The sequence below is a fragment of the Triticum urartu genome, chromosome 4A (assembly GCF_056163025.1).
Source record: "Triticum urartu cultivar PI428250 chromosome 4A, HENAU_Tu73, whole genome shotgun sequence".
Lineage (NCBI taxonomy): Eukaryota > Viridiplantae > Streptophyta > Magnoliopsida > Poales > Poaceae > Triticum > Triticum urartu.
The window spans coordinates 602,887,983-602,908,529 of record NC_141876.1 but is presented as its reverse complement, the minus strand read 5'-3'; the positions used below and the strand labels follow the sequence as shown (position 1 = coordinate 602,908,529).

Below are 20,547 nucleotides of genomic sequence, written 5' to 3'. Positions count from 1 at the left end.
ATTATAAACTTTCTGTTAGTGCCATTAGTTTTCAAATTTGAAAACACTTTTTTAGTTTTTTTGTTTTCTTTGTTGCTTTATTTATTTTATTTTGTGATTAACTTTACTATAAAAAATAGTTTTTCCTATTTTTTTGATTTGTTTTTTGCATTATTTATTTTCTTTTGTTTTTTGCTTTAATTTTTAATTCTGTTTGCTTTTAGGTTAGCAAAATTATAAACTTTCTGTTAGTGCCATTAGTTTTAGAAAAATTATAAACTTTCTGTTAGTGCCATTAGTTTTCAAATTTGAATAGTTAAAATTTGAATTCTTTGAAAATTGTTTGAATCACAAGTTTGTGATTAACTTACTAAAAAAATGAGAATAGATGCACTTATAGAGAAAATTCAACCTAAATTCCTAGTAAATTTCTATGAATTTCAGAGAAATTCACTATGAATTTAGGTTAAACTTTTATCTATTAGGGCATCTATTTTCACTTCAAGAGGAGCTCAACAAGGCAGAGAGGGAAGGGCTTATAAACCGGTGTGAGCCCCCTTCGGTTGGCGAGGTGGGACTAAACTCTGCCCGCAACGAGGACCAACCCTTTAGTCCCGGTTTGTGGCACAAACCGAGACTAATGGTCATGGGCCAGGGGCGAGGAGCAAAATTATAAACTTTCTGTTAGTGCCATTAGTTTTAGAAAGTTGAAAGTTGAAAGTTGGCATGGGCCAGGGACTAATGGTCATGGTATCACGAGGGCCGAATCATAAGACATGAAAGCATTTCAAATGAACTCTTAAAAAGTTGAACGTTGGGATGGTATCATAATTTCACCCACATAGCATGTGCATGTACAAAACGGACAATGGTAGCATGTTCATGTGTTACAAAGTTGGCATGGTATCATCATAATAGTTGCGGGAGAAAGTCTTCACTTTTTCTTCGCTTGTGTCATTTGCTTATTGTGTCATAACCATGGATAATCTTCATTGTTTATCAGGATGCTTGGGTCAGCCTTGACATTGAAGGGAGGAATTTCATGAAACCTTTCATAATCTTCAGACATGTCTGTCTTGCCGTCCACTCCCAGAATGTCCCTTTTTCCTGAAAGAACTATGTGACGCTTTGGCTCATCGTATGATGTATTCGCTTCCTTATCTTTTCTTTTTCTCGGTTTGGTAGACATGTCCTTCACATAGATAACCTATGCCACATCATTGGCTAGAACGAACGGTTCGTCAGTGTACCCAAGATTTTTCAGATCCACTGTTGTCATTCCGTACTGTGGGTCTACCTGTACCCCGCCGCCTAACAGATTGACCCATTTACACTTAAACAAAGGGACCTTACAATCAGGTCCGTAGTCAAGTTCCCATATGTCCACTATGTAACCATAATATGTGTCCTTTCCGCTCTCGGTTGCTGCATCAAAGCGGACACCGCTGTTTTGGTTGGTGCTCTTTTGATCTTGGGCGATCGTGTAAAATGTATTCCCATTTATCTCGTATCCTTTGTAAGTCAATACAGTCAAAGATGGTCCCCTGGACAACAAGTACAACTCATCACAAACAGTATTGTCACCTCTGAGACGTGTTTCCAACCAACTGCTGAAACTCCTGATGTGTTCACATGTAATCCAGTCGTCGCACTGCTCCGAGTGTTTGGAGCGCAGACTGTTCTTGTGTTCATCGACATACAGGGTCACCAAGGTAGAGTTCTGTAGAACTGTGTAGTTTGCTTGAGACCAAGAATATCCATCCCTGCATATTATTGAGTCTCTTCCAAGAGTGCCTTTTCCAGTCAGTCTCCCCTCATACCGCGATTTAGGGAGACCTATCTTCTTAAGGCCAGGAATGAAGTCAACACAAAACCCGATAACATCCTCTGTTTGATGGCCCATGGAGATGCTTCCTTCTAGCCTAGCGCGGTTACGGACATATTTCTTTAGGACTCCCATGAACCTCTCAAAGGGGAACATATTGTGTAGAAATACGGGCCCCAGGATGACAATCTCGTCGACTAGATGAACTAGGACGTGCGTCATGATATTGAAGAAGGATGGTGGGAACACCAGCTCGAAACTGACAAGACATTGCGCCACATCACTCCTTAGCCTTGATACGATTTCTGGATCGATCACCTTCTGAGAGATTGCATTGAGGAATGCACATAGCTTCACAATGGCTAATCGGACGTTTTCCGGTAGAAGCCCCCTCAATGCAACCGGAAGCAGTTGCATCATAATCACGTGGCAGTCATGAGACTTTAGGTTCTGAAACTTTTTCTCTGGCATATTTATTATTCCCTTTATATTCGACGAGAAGCCAGTCGTGACCTTCATACTGAGCAGGCATTCAAAGAAGATTTCTTTCTCTTCTTTCGTAAGAGCGTAGCTGGCAGGACCTTTATACTGCTTCGGAGGCATGCCGTCTTTTTCGTGCAAACGTTGCAGGTCCTCCCGTGCCTTAGGTGTATCTTTTGTCTTCCCATACACGCCCAAGAAGTCTAGCAGGTTCACGCAAAGGTTCTTCGTCACGTGCATCACGTCGATTGAGGAGCGGACCTCTAGGTCTTTCCAGTAGGGTAGGTCCCAAAATATAGATTTCGTCTTCCACATGGGTGCGTGTCCCTCAGCGTCATTCGGAACAGCTAGTCCATCGGGACCCTTTCCAAAGATTACGTAGTGTAAATCATTGACCATAGCAAGCACGTGATCACCGGTGCGCATGGCGGGCTTCTTCCGGTGATCTGCCTCGCCTTTGAAATGCTTGCCTTTCTTTCGACATTGATGGTTGGTCGGAAGAAATCGACGATGGCCCAGGTACACATTCTTCCTGCATTTGTCCAGGTATATACTTTCAGTGTCATCTAAACAGTGCGTGCATGCGTGGTATCCTTTGTTTGTCTGTCCTGAAAGGTTACTGAGAGCGGGCCAATCGTTGATGGTCACGAACAGCAACGCCTTAAGGTTAAATTCCTCCTGTCTGTGCTCATCCCACGTACGTACACCGTTTCCATTCCACAGCTGTAAAAGTTCTTCAACTAATGGCCTTAGGTACACATCAATTTCGTTACCGGGTTGCTTAGGGCCTTGGATGAGAACTGGCATCATAATGAACTTCTGCTTCATGCACATCCAAGGAGGAAGGTTATACATACATAGAGTCACGGGCCAGGTGTTGTGATTGCTGTCCTGCTCCCCGAAAGGATTAATACCATCCGCGCTTAAAGCAAACCATACATTCCTTGGGTCCTTTGCAAACTCATCCTAGTACTTTCTCTCGATTTTTCTCCACTGCAACCCGTCAGCGGGTGCTCTCAACTTCCCATCTTTCTTTCGGTTCTCACTGTGCCATCGCATCAACTTGGCATGCTCTTCATTTCTGAACAGACGTTTCAACCGTGGTATTATAGGAGCATACCACATCACCTTCACAGGAACCCTTTTCCTGAGGGGCTCGCCGTCAACATCACCAGGGTCATCTCGTCTGATCTTATACCGCAATGCACCGCATATCGGGCATGCGTTCAGATCCTTGTATGCACCGCGGTAGAGGATGCAGTCATTAGGGCATGCATGTATCTTCTCCACCTCCAATCCTAGAGGGCATACGACCTTCTTTGCTGCATATGTACTGTCGGGCAATTCGTTATCCTTTGGAAGCCTCTTCTTCAATATTTTCAGTAGCTTCTCAAATCCTTTGTCAGCCACAGCATTCTCTGTCTTCCACTACAGCAATTCCAGTACGGTACCGAGCTTTGTGTTGCCATCTTCGCAATTGGGGTATAACCCTTTTTTGTGATCCTCTAACATGCGATCGAACTTCAGCTTCTCCTTTTGACTTTCGCATTGCATCCTTGCATCGACAATGACCTGGCAGAGATCATCATCATCGGGCACATCGTCTGGTTCCTCTTGATCTTCAGCAGCTTCACCCGTTGCAGTATCATTGGGCACATCTTCTGGTTCCTCTTGATCTTCACCAGCTCCCCCCGTTGCAGCATCACTGTATTCAGGGGGCACATAGTTGTCATCGTACTCTTCTTCTTCGTTGTCTTCCATCATAACCCCTATTTCTCCGTGCCTCGTCCAAACATTATAGTGTGGCATTAAACCCTTATAAAGCAGGTGGGAGTGAAGGATTTTCCGGTTAGAGTAAGACCTCGTATTCCCACATTGAGTGCATGGACAACACATAAAACCATTCTGCTTGTTTGCCTCAGCCGCATTAAGAAACTCATGCAGCCCTTAATGTACTCGCGGGTGTGTCTGTCACCGTATATCCATTGTCGGTTCATCTGCGTGCACTATATATAATTAAGTGTCCAAATTAATAGAAGTTCATCATCACATTAAAACCAAAGTGCATACATAGTTCTCATCTAACAACATATAGCTCTCCAGAGCATCTAATTACTTAAACCATACATTAAAACTATGTAAAACATTTCAATGCGAAAACAAATGCGATCATAATCGCAACCAAGGTAACAATTGATCCAACGGCATAATGATACCAAGCCTCGGTATGAATGGCATATTTTCTAATCTTTCTAATCTTCAAGCGCATTGTATCCATCTTGATCTTGTGATCATCGACGACATCCGCAACATGCAACTCCAATATCATCTTCTCCTCCTCAATTTTTTTTTATTTTTTCCTTCAACAAATTGTTTTCTTCTTCAACTAAATTTAACCTCTCGACAATAGGGTCGGTTGGCATTTCCGATTCACATACATCCTACATAAATAAAATCTATGTCACGTTGGTCGGCATAATTTTCATAAACAATAAATGAACCAATAGTTATAAAGATAATATATATATACCACATCCGAATCATAGACAGGACGAGGGCCGACGGGGGCGGATACCAAAACCATCGCACTATATAAGATGCAATAATAAAAGTAAGAAAATAATACAAGTATCTATGTAAACATACAAGTAAGAATATTTTTCCTTTCAGAAAGAAGATAAGAACAAGAGGCTCACCACGATGGTGCCGGCGATGAGCTTGGCGCGGGTGATCGACGGCAGTGAAGACGGGGACGGGGCGTGACGGACCGCTAAACCTAGAAAAATATTATGGAAAATGGAGCTTGGAGGTCGAGCTTGGAGAGGAGAAAGCTTAAGTAGTGTGGCTCGGGCATTCCATCGAATACCTTGTGTGCATAGGTGGTGAGCTAGAGCACCACCAAGCCCTCTCCCCCTCGGCCAGAGAAAAACAGAGCACTGGGGTGCTCTGCTCGCGAGCGAGGGGTATATATAGGCACATCATTGGTCCCGGTTGGTGACATGAGCCGGGACTAAAAGGGAGCCTTTGGTCCCGGTTCAAGCCACCAACCGAGACCCATGGTGGTGGGCCAGGAGCGAGGCCCATTGGTTCCGGTTCATCCCATCAATCGAGACCAAAAGGTTCAGATGAACCGGGACCAATGGCCCACGTGGCCCGGCCGGCCCCCTGAGCTCACGAACCGGGACCAATACTCACATTGGTCCCGGTTCTAAACTGAACCGGGACTAATGGGCTGACCCGGCCTGGACCAAAGCCCTATTTTCTACTAGTGCATTAATCATAATCCATGTCGTTGCATCATGCCATGGATTCTCCGATAATATCGGGCGCCTCATTGCAAGCACTTTTTTCTTCCTTTGCTGCCGACATGTTATGGCGTCTGCCTTCCTGGACTGCTGGTCTCTAGAACCCAACGACCCGAATCGGACCCTTGTGCTCACAGGTCACACTTCCGTGTGCAGGTCAAACTCTCCTCTCACATACACGACGTGCATGTTTGTTTTAGTTTACGACCTTCGCCGCATCGACATAATCCTCAAACGGTTTTTAATAGTACAATTTCGCGTGCTTATCGACGGCATCGACAGGTGCACCCGGCCGGTTAGTTCTGCGATTGCAAGCACATTCTCGCTAAGGTACGGCGCATTGTCAGGATGGATCACTGCTACTACACCATGCCTGCTCTCTATCCCTTGAGCATGCAATACAAATTCCATGGCAGTAGATTTGGCTAGACAAGCAGCGGCGAGTTTGATCGGCTTTCAGCTCATTTGCAACCTCTACGCTTGGCAAGTTGCGAGCGGCAGTCAGTTAGACATGTGGGCCATCGTTGTACCACCAGGTCTATGATTAATCACCCAAAACATGCATACTACTCTCACCGTTTCTAAATATTTGTCTTTCTAAAAATTTCAGCAAGTGACTACATACGAAGTAAAATAAGTGAATCTACACTCTAAAATATGTCTATATACATCCGTATATGGTAGTCCTTTTGAAATTTCTAAAAACACAAATATTTAAGAAAGGAGAGAGTACGATGAGGTCACCCACGAGGATTAACCCACAACATGTGCACCATATCCGTGTGCAGCTCAAACTCTCCTCTCACATACACGATGTGCATGCTTATTTTAGTTTACGACCTTAACCGCATCGATATATTCCTCAAACGTACCTTAGGCGATCGAATGCGACATTTATATATTGAGACAATATCATGTGAAAACCACATCTTCAATGGAAGCTTGGAAACCTAACTGCAGGCCGTTGGATCCTATATGTATAGACTAGATCCATACAGAGCTGCTACGTGCTATTTGCAATAAAACGCCCGCTGGCAGCTTTGATATTTTGCACATAACCCCTCAATGCTAGCAGAATTAGAAGCTTGTCCAACAATAATCTGCCCAAAAAATAGAAGTATGCACAGGAATGAATACATGATACTGCAAAAAGAATAGTTGCAGTTCTATTAAAATCTTGGCTGTCCAAATATGTAGGCATGTTCGAGTCAGAGGCAACAGAAAGAATCATCAAAAGACAAATATTCTGCGTTCAAATATGCAGGCACGTTTGAACAAGATTTTTTTACATCAGGTTTGAACAGGACACATGCACGTTTGAACAGGACTTTGCAGTCTCTACTAGCCCAATTAGCTGAACGGGATGGCTCAGCCTCCATCGGGATTATTCTGTACCGAGGTATAGTCGTATAGGATGGTTGTGGGGTTCTATTTGCAATTTGTACAGCTTTTCATCCGACAACACACATTCTCTATCCAACGGCCCATGATGAAGTTCGGAGGACCACCACTCCACAACTCCACTCCTAAAGCGGGGGAGTTACTGTTGAAAATCGTGGAGCTGCCGTTTGCTCGCTCCGCAGCTCCGAGGATTTTACAGAGCTGGCGGAATTCCGAGCAGGCTCTAAGATAGCCGAAATTGCTCCCTGTTTCCAAAGCCAGGCATCGCAAGGTCAATGTAGGTAGGGGCATGGGCCATGTGCAAGTGCAAACAAACTACTACTTTCTTCGTTCCGAATTATTTGTCTTGAATTTGTCTAGATACGGATGTATCTAGACTTATTTTAGTGCTAGATACCTCCGTATCTAAACAAATCTAAGACAAGTAATTCGGAACGGAGGGAGTAGCTAGTAGTATCTGCCCTGTACATGATGCGTGGAAGCTCGATTCTCTCTTTTCCGGTGTGCCGGTGGCAATCATCACAAGCAACTAGCTAATGATCTATCACCGATGAATGTCCATGGATTCGCTGATAATGTTGCTAGCTGGAGTAGCTATTTTCTGCTATATACATGCATGCATGATAGTAATATGGTCTGGCGTCGACCCGTCTGCAGAACCCAACGGACGGCCGGTGAATGAGACTGAGCTCACGCACGGCACAAGGAAGCTTCCAAGATGTGGTGCCATGCACGCAAGCCAAACTCTCCTAACATACGCGACATGCATGTTTTCAGGACTAAAATGCAAGAGTATATTGTTGTGTTTTCCTCCCATGTGCGCGGAAAATGGGCAGAAGCAACTGGTTACTGCTTGTGCACTGGTACGTGGGCGCATTCTCACTACTGTTAGTCTGTTACCACATTCTAGTGTAATGGGGTCTCAGTCAGTGAGGGCGACCCATGAGCCATGCCTGCTCTTATTCATCTGCTGGGCACGGGCAGTACACATTCCTTATCCCTCGCAGGCCAATGAACATGGGCGGCCTGGTAAAATATGTCACCAATACTTTTCCTTGGCCTCTATACAATGCCTAGCTGTAGTACTAGCTCTTTTATTTTTCTGCGGGTAATGTAGCTCTTGTTTAAACACTGCACTAATTCCTGCCAGGCCAATGAGCATGCATGGCCGGGTTAAAAATGTCACCAGTACGTTGCCTACCAAAGAAAGAAAATTGAATCATGAGAGAGGTTGGTGGAGGCATGGTGTTGATTGAATTCAACCGTCCATCCATATCAAGGGGAAAAACGTTGGACCATGTGACGTACCACCGCCATGTCTGACTCTTATAGAGGAGGAGGCCAAGTGAAATCAAGTGATCGAGCAGCCTAACTCCACGGCTGCGCCTGACTAACGTACCACTGGCCTGGAGCTCCATCGGAATGAATTGGCTGTCGGTGGTACAGGTTTTCCAGCCAGACCGCCGGATTAATCAAAGCCAAACCAATGTTAGGCGGCACGGCGACCGATCATCAGACGGTTCAGACGTACTAGCATGAATTGATCGACCGTGAAGGCGACGTGAGCCAGAAAATGTATACACCGCTACTGGACTATTAGTATATGTGTGAGCTAGCGGCGCATACGACACCAGTACGTAGTACTCCCTCCGTTCCTAAATACTTGTCTTTCTAGGCATTTCAACAAGTGACTACATACGGAGCAAAATGAGTGAATTTACAATCTAAAATATGTTTACATACATTCGTATATTGTAGTCATTTGAAATATCTAGAAAGACAAATGTTTAGGAACGGAGGGAGTATATAGTTACGCGACGCACCGACAGAGTATTGGCATATGTGTCATGCTCTTCAGTTCAAAGATACCTCATCGACTAGAATATTTGTATTGGTCTATTGATGAGATTTGAAAATTCCGGGATTGGCGGCAGGATGGCGCGCGGGATCGACATTCTGCCGCTTAACTTAACCTATTTGTTTACTGGTCTGCAGATGAGAAGCTAATTAATTACTCTTGCACCGATCGGCCGAACTGCTAGCTATTCAGTGGCCGCGTCGACGGCGAGACGGCGAGAGGGAGGAAGACGACCGCACGCACGCGGGCTAGGCGAACCCAACACGGCAAAGTGCGGCACTAGCTTAGAGCCAAGCAAGTAGGACGTCCATTTTCCTCCTCCACACCACACCACAGCACACCACACACCGCACCGACTGTTTGAAAGCGAGGCCAATTGACCACAACCAGCACGCACACATCATCGTCGCCCATGGACGGATCGAGGAACACGCGGCTAATTAATCATCAGCCTGGCTCCTGGACATTAGCACGTTTGCGCACGTCGATCGTGTCCACGAACAATGAACAACGACATGATCTCTTTTTTTTTTGCACCAATTAAGCAGCTTCATCGGGCGTGGGAGGTTGCCGGGTGTTAATCGTGCGTGCGTGCGTGCGTCGCGGTGGCCCTGAATCGAACGAGTCCAGATGATGACAATTGCTCAAAGGAAGTAAAGCAAAGCCGTCCAAAGATGTTGCGGGTGAGCAGGAGCATACTTAGCTAGAGGACAACACCAGAGCAGAGCAGTTGTGTTGGTATGCAGAACACAAGGGAAGCGGTATGGCAGCAGGCAGCAGCAACGCGGACGGACGGGGGCTAGAGACAGCAACGCGGTATGGCTTGCTATCGTCGCGACCGCGCTGGCTGCCAAGCCGCCGCCCGGAGGAACCGTGTGGGCGGAGACTTTCAAAGCGATGGGGCCGGGCCGAACAGGTGGACCCAACCCAACAACAGGCCAAGTACCACTTCCTTTCTTACTTTGTGTTGAGAGCAAGAGCAAGAGCAAGAGCAATAGCAAAGCGGAGACTGGATCATCACAAGGACATGAGCCCACCCAAAGCCGTGACCAGTAGCCATAACCTGCTCCATTAACACCCACACCCGCAGAGAAATAAGACACCACCGGCTCGGGCTCTGGTAATCAGGCAGGCTCAATCAGTGGGAATAAGTTGATGATCTGTCGTCTCTAAGCCGCCCGCCACGACGCGCCATCCTCCACCATCTTCTTCCTCCCTCCCTCTTAAAAGCCCCCGCTTCCTTGCTTCTTCAAGCCCAATTCCCCGCCCGCTCCCTCCGTCCACCGCCACCCAAGAGAGAGAGAGAGGCTCTATAGATTCTAGCCCCGCAGCAAGCATCGGATCAAACCATCTAGTATTATTTCAGGAGGGCGGTTGGAAGACACAGAGATAGACGGATGTTGGGGGGCGGGAAGATGAAGGGCGGGGACGCGGTTAGCGGCGGCGGCAGCAGCAACATTAGCCCCATGGTGTCCTTCCTGCTGGGCGCCGCCGTGGCCACCGTCTGCGTCCTCTTCTTCATGTCCGCCAGCCCCGGCCGCAGCCTCGTCGACGTAGCCGCATGGAGCCACAACAACGGCACCGCCGCCCAGCACCACCACCACCTGCGCTCCGTCGCCGACGACGCCGACGCCGCCCGCAACCTCTCCGTCGTCGTCGCCGCTCCGGCACCCGCCCCCGTCCAGGTACGCACGCACCTACCATGACAATTTAATTTGTTGATTGTTCTCGCACCCATCCAACTAGTATTACTATTGCTGTTGGGTTTGAGCGTCGTTCTGCATAAATTAACTCCGGATTAATCAATTCAGACTGTATTACGAGGATCACCACTGTAGGATCATACAGTAGATACTTCCCCCCTCCGCGCACGTCCGTGGCGTTCCCACCGCCAGCCGATCGTTTCGTTGGTCAAATGCACTAGTAGTAGCTTAGCTAGGCTCAAGATATTTCCCATTTGCACACACGATTTTCCTCCTCCAATCAATTATTTTGTTTTCGTCAAATTGCGACAAAGGCACAAGAGCAACTGGCCAAGGTGGTGGCGCCATGCCATGCCATGCAAGCTACTAGCTACATATTCGGTGGAGGGATAATATCGGATACTAAAAACCAGAGACGCCGTTTTCATGCTAACAAAGCTATATTAAGAGAGGAGAATCCTCTTTTTGAATGGGTTGCGTGAGGCGACGGCGACCGGGTAACCAAAAGCGCGCGCGGCCTGTGTTGATCGAGTCTAGTAGTAACCAAAAGCGGTGGTGGAGCGGCCAAGACCAGCTCACGTCTCGAGGTCGACGGCGGGCGGCTATGTGTGTGTATGTGGACGTCTGCTTTCTCCGCCCTCTCTCGCCTCCAACAACCGCCCGCTCCTTTTCCTTTTCCTTTTCTTTCCATCCTCCCCATGTCTATGTATGTATTTTTAGTAGTATACTACAGTATACTGGGTGTCATTAGACGTCGTCATTATCAACCCTAATGACTCACCACTCTCGTAGCTTCTCCCCATGGTGGACAAAAAAGAAAAGCTTGTTACACGATGACAAAGGAGCTCATTACATGAGTCATCACTGTGCAGTGTGCACGTTGCTGCTTTGAGCACTCCCGGGAAGGCATGATTATGCTGCTCTGCTGTCGGCATGGTCGCCACCACGGCACACGTGTCCGCCGGTTGTTGCCTCGGCAGCCGTACACGTGGCGTCCGAAACGGCTAGTAGTTCTGTTGCTGAGACTGATCGGACGGCCCCTCTTGCTGCAGGGTGGGGACCACCCGCGCTTACACCTCGCAGTGTTCTTGGAGTAGTACATACAGGCACAGCAGCATGGGAGCATGTCTCTCTCTCTCTCTCTGACATACAAAATCTATTTTCGTGATAGGAATACAGGCTTGCATGTGACCACCGATCATTAGGTCGCACATGTGCAGCTGCAGGCCAGTCCATGGAGAGAAAAAAACTGTTTTTGAGAACTACACTAGTACAAATTTAATTTGCTATAAGCTTAAGCTAGTCCCGGCATGGCCGTCAGGCCTGCATTCATTTGCCCGCGCGTCCAAATCTGTCCATGCATAAATGCTCACGACTCTCCGAACTTAATTTCCTTGTCCCTTACGATCAATGTTGGACGAACAATGCAGGCGTCGCCGTACGGGGACCTGGAGGAGGTGCTGGCGCGGGCGGCGACGGCGGACCGGACGGTGATCATGACGCAGATCAACGCGGCGTGGACCAAGCCGGGCTCGCTGCTGGACCTCTTCTTCGAGAGCTTCCGCACCGGGGAGGGCGGCGTGGCGCGCCTGCTCGACCACCTCGTCATCGTCACCATGGACCCGGCGGCGTACGCGGGGTGCCAGCTCGTGCACCCGCACTGCTACTTTCTCAGGACGACCGGCGTCGACTACCGCGGCGAGAAGTTCTTCATGAGCAAGGACTACCTCGAGATGATGTGGGGCCGCAACAAGTTCCAGCAGACCATCCTCCAGCTCGGATACAACTTCCTCTTCACGGTACGTTTTACTTTTGTTCATTGTTGTTACTTTCGATCCATGATCACACTTAGTTGAGATGTACATACAGTTGCAACAGGTTGGTTAGCTAGATTGGTTACGTGTTAGTTGGTGCGTTGCACGTTGGATCGGTGGCTCCGTGGCTCTACGGGTTTGGCCGGTCGTGCTCCGTTGAACTGTCCACAGTCTAGTCCACCGGGGTGGGCTAAGCTACTGCTTATCGTGTGGACTTTGACAATGGTGATAGATGCATGTTGCACGCTAGGTAGCCATTACATTCTGTCGCATATGCATCGATCATGTGGGCCGGCGGCCGGTCAGAACCTGTGGTTTGTCTCGTCCGGCCGACTGAAACATTTATGAATATAGAAAAACAGTATAATCCATCTTGCTTTTGATCTTGATCGCTAACATACGCTCAAAATGCTAACAACGCAGGACGTGGACGTGATGTGGTTCCGTGACCCGTTCAAGCACATCTCCATGGGGGCGGACATCGCCATCTCCAGCGACGTCTTCATGGGCGACCCCTACAGCCTCGGCAACTTCCCCAACGGCGGCTTCCTCTTCGTGCGCTCCTGCAACAAGACCATCGAGTTCTACCGCCACTGGCAGGCGGGGCGCTACCGCTTCTTCGGCAAGCACGAGCAGGACGTGTTCAACCTCATCAAGCACGAGATGACGGACCGCCTCGGCGTCGCCATCCAGTTCCTCGACACCACCTACATCAGCGGCTTCTGTCAGCTCAGCAGGGACCTCAACAAGATCTGCACCCTGCACGCCAACTGCTGCGTCGGGCTCGGGGCCAAGCTGCATGATTTGAGGAATGTGCTGGACGTGTGGAGGAACTACACGGCGGCGCCGGTGCCCGACAAGAGGGCCGGCAAGTTCCAATGGAAGGTCCCCGGGATATGCATCCACTGATCCAACTCATGGATGAGTTGGTTGCCCATTCTTTCTGTTCTTCTTGCTTGTCTCCTTCTCGTGGAAAGAGGGAGGGGATTGAGAGGGGTAGCATCGATCGATTGATTCATTTTGTGAAATCATTTCAGCTAGATGATTATTAGTAAGTTATTATACTATATATGTACACAAACATACACAGAGTAGCAGTACTCCAGTATGCGTGCAGCACATGCATGCATGTATGCTGGTCCTGGCCGACCCTCCCTGGCTTGTAATTAAAGATGAATGAGTAAAGCAGTAGCCTGTTTATGCACCACAAGTATTGTTTTCTTGATGATACGTACTACACTCGAATGCAAGCAGAAACACAGATTAAACTAACTTCACTGACGACCTTGGCAGGAAAACAGGTGTTGTTTAATTGAGGGAAAACATAAGTCTCACTAGCACAAATGCCCGTGCGTTGCAACGGGAAAAAAATAACACTACGAACATGACTGGCATATTCGCTACAACATAGACATGGATATCTCATCCATGACATAATCATCACATAAGCACTGGGCTGTATATCTCCACTCTGTGATGAGATCAGACATCACTTGCACGCCCTTACCCTAATAAGCATAGCTCAAGAACCCTCTCTGCCGGTCCATGTCCTCAATTTCAACACGCCTTTTATCCTCCAACGATGGCTTACGGATGTTAAATAACAATTATGATAAAATAAATTAGAGACCTATATTTACAACCCATCTCACATCAAAAATGATATAGGAAGATGTAAAATACATCATTTGGAAAATATTGTCTAGATTGTTATGCTGTTTAGAATTATTATTAAGAACTTTATAAAGTAAGTAAAGTTGAATTAGCAAGTTGGATGGAAATTGTACACTGTAATTTCATGTCCCAACAGTCCAACTTAGACGGCTCCATTAAATATATATATAGTGTCCGAACAAATTATACACTGTAATTTGAAGTACAGATTAGACTGATGCATCAAACATGATGTACATCTAAAGTCTGAATTGTTCTCCTTTTAAGACATCTATGAACATTCAATAGACATTTTAGTTCCATAGCCCAAGACAAATTGTCAGTCATGAACCCTAAGAAACGGGATCAAGGAGTCATATTGAACGTCAAAATTGAAAGATGAAACGTTATGGTACATACGTGTAGCTCTGGGGCCATGTTATATTACATACGTGTGAAGCCACCCAGCAGCCAACAAACCAAATTGATCTGTCAGAAGTAGATCCCAAACGAATCAGCATCACCTGTAAATCAAACCGGGGGTTTCTTCCAGAGTGTATATGTCACAGCACCGAAACAGCACACACTCCACAATGTTAGTACCAGAATCCCGTGCATCCATATTTTGCGGAGGCGGCGAGGTGCTCGTCCACGGCTAGCCGTCGATGGCATCCAGTGCGTGACTGCATCCACGGCAAGTCGTTTCGACGACCATGACAGCAACGTCCTTTACTCCTTCCCTGACTTCTCTCGGGCACCATCATCGGTGGACGGTGAGAAGGACCAACACTTCACGGCCTAGCTGCAGAACTTGAAGTCATGGCCGAAAGCGCTTGCAGAGAACCGGCTGAGCACGCATATTATAGACCTGGGAACACAAAATCCGTATCTTAGTTCTTAACTTCTTATAGCATGTAAAATATCTTTGCTTGGTTGTAGCTTTGACCAAATCACCAGAAGAATGGGCACCTGATTGCAGCGTGAGTGCAGATTAGCATTTATTTTAAGTGCCATTATGTTGGCCTTTGAAGGTACGGTTTGATCGGATTTTAGTTTGAGAATTCTACAAAAATATACTATCTTAAATCCCATTGTTACCCCTCAAAAAAATCTCAGTGTAATGAAAATCTATATAAGAAAAGCTATGCATCTAGGAACATGCAGCGTCCCTTCTGAATAATTATTAGATCACTAAACTGTTAACAGAAGGATGTAAGTGCACAGAGAGAAGGACATGATCAGCAATGGAAAAGGCAAATGTGCACATAGTAAATAACCTTATGTAGTTAGACTATACACTAAGAGAATCTGGAACAAAACGATTCGCAAAATGTACAAAAACGTAACTCTACAGCCTCCAGTGCAGGCTACAAAAACTTAAAATCCCTATGTTCTCTTCATGAAAATGCCCGTGTGTTGTAGTAGTCCGTCAAGGAAAAAAATATGTCCTACATTCTGTCAGCTTCCTGCAGAAGTACGAGTAAGAGATAGGCAATGCGATGGAAAAGATGAGTTCAGAGAAGGGAAAGGAACAACTGACCCCGTCGTTTACCACGCAAATACCTGTTTCACTGCCACCAGTGGACTCCACCGGAGCATGGCACAGCCTAGTTGAACAATGACGCAAGTTTTTAGCAGATCAGTGGCCGGGATGGGCGGGAGCAGTAGCCAGGGATTACAGAGGCTAAGTGTATTTGTCGACATACTGTGAGTTACCAGTTTCCGACAGTGTGGAGGAAGCTGAAGCCCGGGCAGCCCTGGTTCGGCTGCATGCTCTGGCAAAAAATTTCAGAGGACCCGTGGAGCTTGAGAGGGCTAATGCTCATTTCTAGAGGAAAATAATATCAGATTTCTAAGTGAACTTTAATCCCATGTAGGTATGGTTGTAGAACAAAGAACATATTACACATCGATGTAGTCCCTTCCTCCTCACAGAACTAAACAAAAGAACACACAGGAGTAAAATTATAATAACTGAATAAAAGAACACACTGGACTGATTTAAATTATGAATTGGACAGAAACATTTTCATGGTTGCCTAGCAAATGAAAATAGCATCTTATCATATATTGGGTCTTCAACAGAATCAAATACATGGTCAGAGTGTTCCTGAGATTGATGGTTTTTGAACTCTGTTCCTTGACAACATGGCCCCTGCTTGCTTACTTTTGGATCGGATAGACAACCAAATCCTAAGTTTTTTTTACTTTCACTTTGCAATTTATTATATGCAGCAGGACACTATGGTACTACAATTTCCATTAAAGTAGCTACAAAAGGCCCCTAGTCAACATATTAACATGAAACTGACATGTTTCTGTGAACATCTCAAACCTGGTGGACTTGATGCCTAAGATATTTTCAACACGAATTGGTTCAATTTCTTTTATAAACTCAGGTTCAAAACTATCGCTTCTTAACAACATTTTCTGTACTTGTTCACTGCCAAATTATTCAGTATATTGTCAACTGAAAATAGACTAAACATCTGTGATTGCTGCCTGCAGTCAGTTTTCCTTAAGAAAGAAGAAATGATATGGAATTTTGGTCTATTGAGCTTTCTTCTTAATGAAAAAGAGGCATCTTTGAGAAAAAATAGCAATAGCATTCATCATCTAGTAGGGATGAATGACACGGGTGCCTTTAATATTCTTGCGGAATTTCTATGATGATTTCAGTAAAATTTCAGATTTTAGAAAGTACGAACGAGACAAAACTTTAAATATTTAATGTTTATGACTTTTTTGTTTGATGAAACCAGTAGAAAATATATTCTATATAAGTGGGAACAGGTCCAGAACGAGGCCCGTAAGAAACTATTTTCTGTTTCTTTCCCGTGCCTGTATAAGTGCGGAAGTATGCTATTATAACTATTACCGAATGGCAAAAATCTGGCACAAGAATATTATGTTATTGAGGGTTCAGGTATAAGCATATGAGATAGATCATCCAAATTTGTGAACAAATACTTCTGGTGAGCTTAGAATCAATTAAGCTATTGAGATTGATAATGTAGTGTCAAGATTTTAACAGAGAAAGCATCATTGTATTGGTAATGAAGGGGGAAAGGCATCAAAGAGAACACCTACAGAAGGATTAATGGAACCTGACTACTGGTCCCTTCTTTTGTTTTTCATGATTGCAGAAGCTTAAGTACTTGAGCAATCTAGAAAAAATACTAAAACTACTTACGAATCCCCTGCACCTCTATCAAGATAAATCATACTGTAGGTGTTGGCATCTATGATCATTCCCCTAGTCATATTCTGCAACTCCAATCACACATATAAGATAAGCTTTCTGTTCACATACTAACAGAAGTGTAGCTTCTATGAATCTACTTCAAGCACTGTAGACTTGAATCAACTTCTAGACTTGAATCAACTTTCAGAATTGAATTAATGCGCACAAAATCAAGAGAGTGATCTAATCGCTCTTATATTTCTTTACGGAGGGAGTAGTAGTTGATGACAAATGCAAAATACTTGATCAAGACTGTTGCAACTCCTGTACCAATTTTTTGTGAACCTCTTCAAGCTGTTATAATATGAAGATTTACTATATATATTTTCACAGCCAACCAATTATGTATACCTTAAGCCAATTAACTACAGAGATTTAGAGTGAAACCATATAACATTGTTCTGAACCACTAATGCAAACCTTCAACCAATTAAGTACAGTGATTTAGAGTGGAACCATATAGCACTGGTATTTGTCAAATAACAACTGTTCTTCCTAGATAAAATTTAGCTAGATTTATCACCTTTGATTGCTACTTCCAAAATAGTCAATTAAATTACCTCTCTGCCATCACCATGATATTAGTTTAACTTTTCCTGACATACAGTAGTTCTTCTTCCTAGATACAAATTTAGCTAGACTTATCACATTTGATCGCTACTTCTAATTATTATTTTCCTGAGGAACATCCTGTAATGAGGACAGGAGGGTGTTTTAGGAATTGACTTGTTTAGAGCTTTAGTAGTTGATGACAGATGCAAATTGATTACACTGTAGTACGTGCCTCAGTCCTCAGGTAGACGAAGTTCCGGCGGACAGCGGAGTACGTGCAGACGGATTTCCGGTGAAGTCCACGGTGTGTAAAGCGATGTCGGAAACTTGCGACACGACGATGATCCAAATAACTGCAGATTATTGCAGAGTTAGAACACACAAAATTATTTAACCTTGCAATTAGAATACAAAGGGTTCAGTGATGTCTTTTTCCATTGATGACAGATGCAAATCATCTGGATATGAATTGGGTAGTATTTATTATTAGGTTTAGATACATTGATTGATGGGACTGTAGCAATAACAAAAACCTTCAGTAGCAAGATACATCTCTGTTCTCTATCTAAATGTGCATAAATCAGTAGCATCATACATCATACGAGAAGCACCATACATTTATGTAAATGTGAAGCAATCGACACTTCTCTCTATGCCTTCTCTATCACTCTGCTCTCTCTCTCTCTCTCTTCTTCACCTATCTCTTTTTTTATCCACAAGAGCAGATCAGTAGTCGTTGGACCCTGTCTCTCATCTCTGCTCTCTCTCTCTCTCTTTCTAGCAGTAGCGGCCAGTAGCAGTTCCATCAATCCCTCTATCTAAATGTGCAGCAATCATCATCTCTCTCTCTCTGCTCTCTCAATCTCTCATCTCTCTGCTCTCTCTCATCCTCAACTACCTCACCAGCAACAGCGTCCAGCATGCCCTCTGCTCTTTCCCTAGAGCAAGAACTCCTCACAAACCCGGTTCAACCAAGGCTGCAGCACCACCCTTGTATCCACCACAGAAGTGACCTATCCCCTATGCAGCACCAAGAGAAGGGGGCCGGATCGAGATCAATCACACACAGAGAGAGATGAGGGGGAGGAGATCCGACAGGGAGGCGACAAGGGTGACGGGCAACACCGAGGCACGCTTCTGCTCCAAATTCTGGGAGGAAGATGGAAGCGGGGGAGGCCAAGAAGGAAGGAGGGACGAACCTGGGGCCGCCGGAGACGCGCCGGCGAAGCCCTGCCCGAAACCCTAGCCACAGGGGTGGGGTTGCAAGCGGGAGGTAGAGGACGGGAGCGGAGAATCCGGCCGGAGGGGAGGGAGGCCCGGACCTTGGGTAGCTCGGGGGCGTGTTGCGCGTCGCCCAAGGTCGCCGGAAGCGGCCGGTGTGGGTGGCGGCGGCGGCGATGACTCCATGGGTGAGAGGGAGAGGAGGCGAGCCCGTGCTCCTTCTGTGCTCTCTTTTTTCTTCACAAATCTGCTTGGACCGCGGGTTGAATACACCAAACAACAGGTTGTTTTCTGCAAAAACGAAACGTTTTCCCAGAGTCACTTTAAAAGGGACTGCGGGTTGAATTCGCAAAAACTGAGGGACTTTTCTGCAAAAGTGACGACGACGTATGACCAGAAACAGTAGCTGCTTTATTATTATGGAAAGATTAGGGAAAGATTTTTAAGGGAAGAGGTAATAAAATCCGGTCTCACAGAATTCGAATGGGCTAGTTTCTTTTTTTTTCCTTTTTGAAACAAACATCATGGCCTTTATTCTTCAAGAATGTTCAAAGTTACAATGAGTTAATTGCACCATTGGTACACAAACTTGTCCCCGATGCTCACTTTAGTCCACAATCTCGTAGACACGAAAAACGGCTACATCAACTTGTTAAACACGCTCAGTTTAGTACAAAAACAGATTAGAGGACGGCTGGAGCCGCCGCGTGGCATGTTGACTTAGCAAGTATTTTTCTAAAACCTCACTGTATGTTCTCGCATGCCGCTTGGCATGCTGACTCAGCAAGTATTTTTCTAAAACCCCACTGTATGTTCTCACATGCCGCGTGGCATGCTGACTCAGCAAGTATTTTTCTAAAACCCCACTGTATGTTCTCGCATGCCGCGTGGCATGTTGACTCGGCAAGTATTTTTTCTAAAACCCCACTGTATGTTCTCGCATGCCGCGTGGCATGCTGACTTAGCAAGTATTTTTCTAAAACCCCATTGTATGTTCTCGCATGCCGCGTGTTCTCCCATTGCTATATTTGCACTTAGCCCCCCCCCCCCCCGACCAGTCAAAGATCACAATTCCCCTCTCGCGTGCCTCACTCCTTATCAAATCCTAGGCCAGCGATTTCTGGCTGACAGCGCCGCCTCGTCCACCGGGCCAGCAACGGCGGCATGGGTGTGCATCGGCGTCGAGCTGTCGCGGGCTTCACCGATAGCCGCACGTCGGTGATGGCTTGCGGCAAAGAACCAATGCTCGGGTCAAGTCGGGCGGCGGCCGACAATGGAGCTTTCGACGACGATGAGTGGAAGGTGACCGCAATTGCCTACTGGGGCGATGTTGTGAAGGTAAATTTTCAATTTTTCTCAGTCACTAGCTAGTCAGTTGCATGTCTTGTCTTCTGGGTGGGATTTGAGCTAGTCATTTGCACTAAAATTATTTTAGGAGGATGATGGGACGATGCATAAGATGTTTAATGTGACGCCTCGCTACAAATTTGGTCCTGAATTCAATGGTTTGGA

The 20,547-nt window shown here is 45.9% G+C and overlaps 1 protein-coding gene and 1 long non-coding RNA gene across 5 annotated transcripts; one reads left to right on the top strand and one right to left on the bottom strand.

Moving 5' to 3' along the window:
• The first annotated feature begins 9,834 nt into the window (after window positions 1-9,834).
• LOC125553154 (uncharacterized protein At4g15970) lies at window positions 9,835-13,569 on the top strand. Its single transcript, XM_048716937.2, has 3 exons — window positions 9,835-10,533; window positions 11,982-12,350; window positions 12,789-13,569. The coding sequence occupies exons 1-3, from the start codon at window positions 10,246-10,248 to the stop codon at window positions 13,272-13,274; spliced, it is 1,143 nt and encodes a 380-aa protein (XP_048572894.2). The 5' UTR covers window positions 9,835-10,245; the 3' UTR covers window positions 13,275-13,569.
• A 710-nt stretch (window positions 13,570-14,279) lies between these two features.
• LOC147977174 (uncharacterized) lies at window positions 14,280-19,294 on the bottom strand. 4 transcript variants are annotated; one of them, XR_015601779.1, is made up of 4 exons: window positions 19,014-19,294; window positions 15,725-18,167; window positions 15,366-15,625; window positions 14,280-14,886 (listed from the first exon to the last, which is right to left on the bottom strand). It is a non-coding gene; the product is annotated as an uncharacterized LOC147977174 (long non-coding RNA). The 4 variants fall into 4 exon arrangements; XR_015601778.1 differs by having other exon boundaries at window positions 14,280-15,625; window positions 15,725-15,955; window positions 18,047-18,167; XR_015601776.1 differs by having other exon boundaries at window positions 14,280-15,625.
• Between the last annotated feature and the right edge of the window lie 1,253 nt (window positions 19,295-20,547).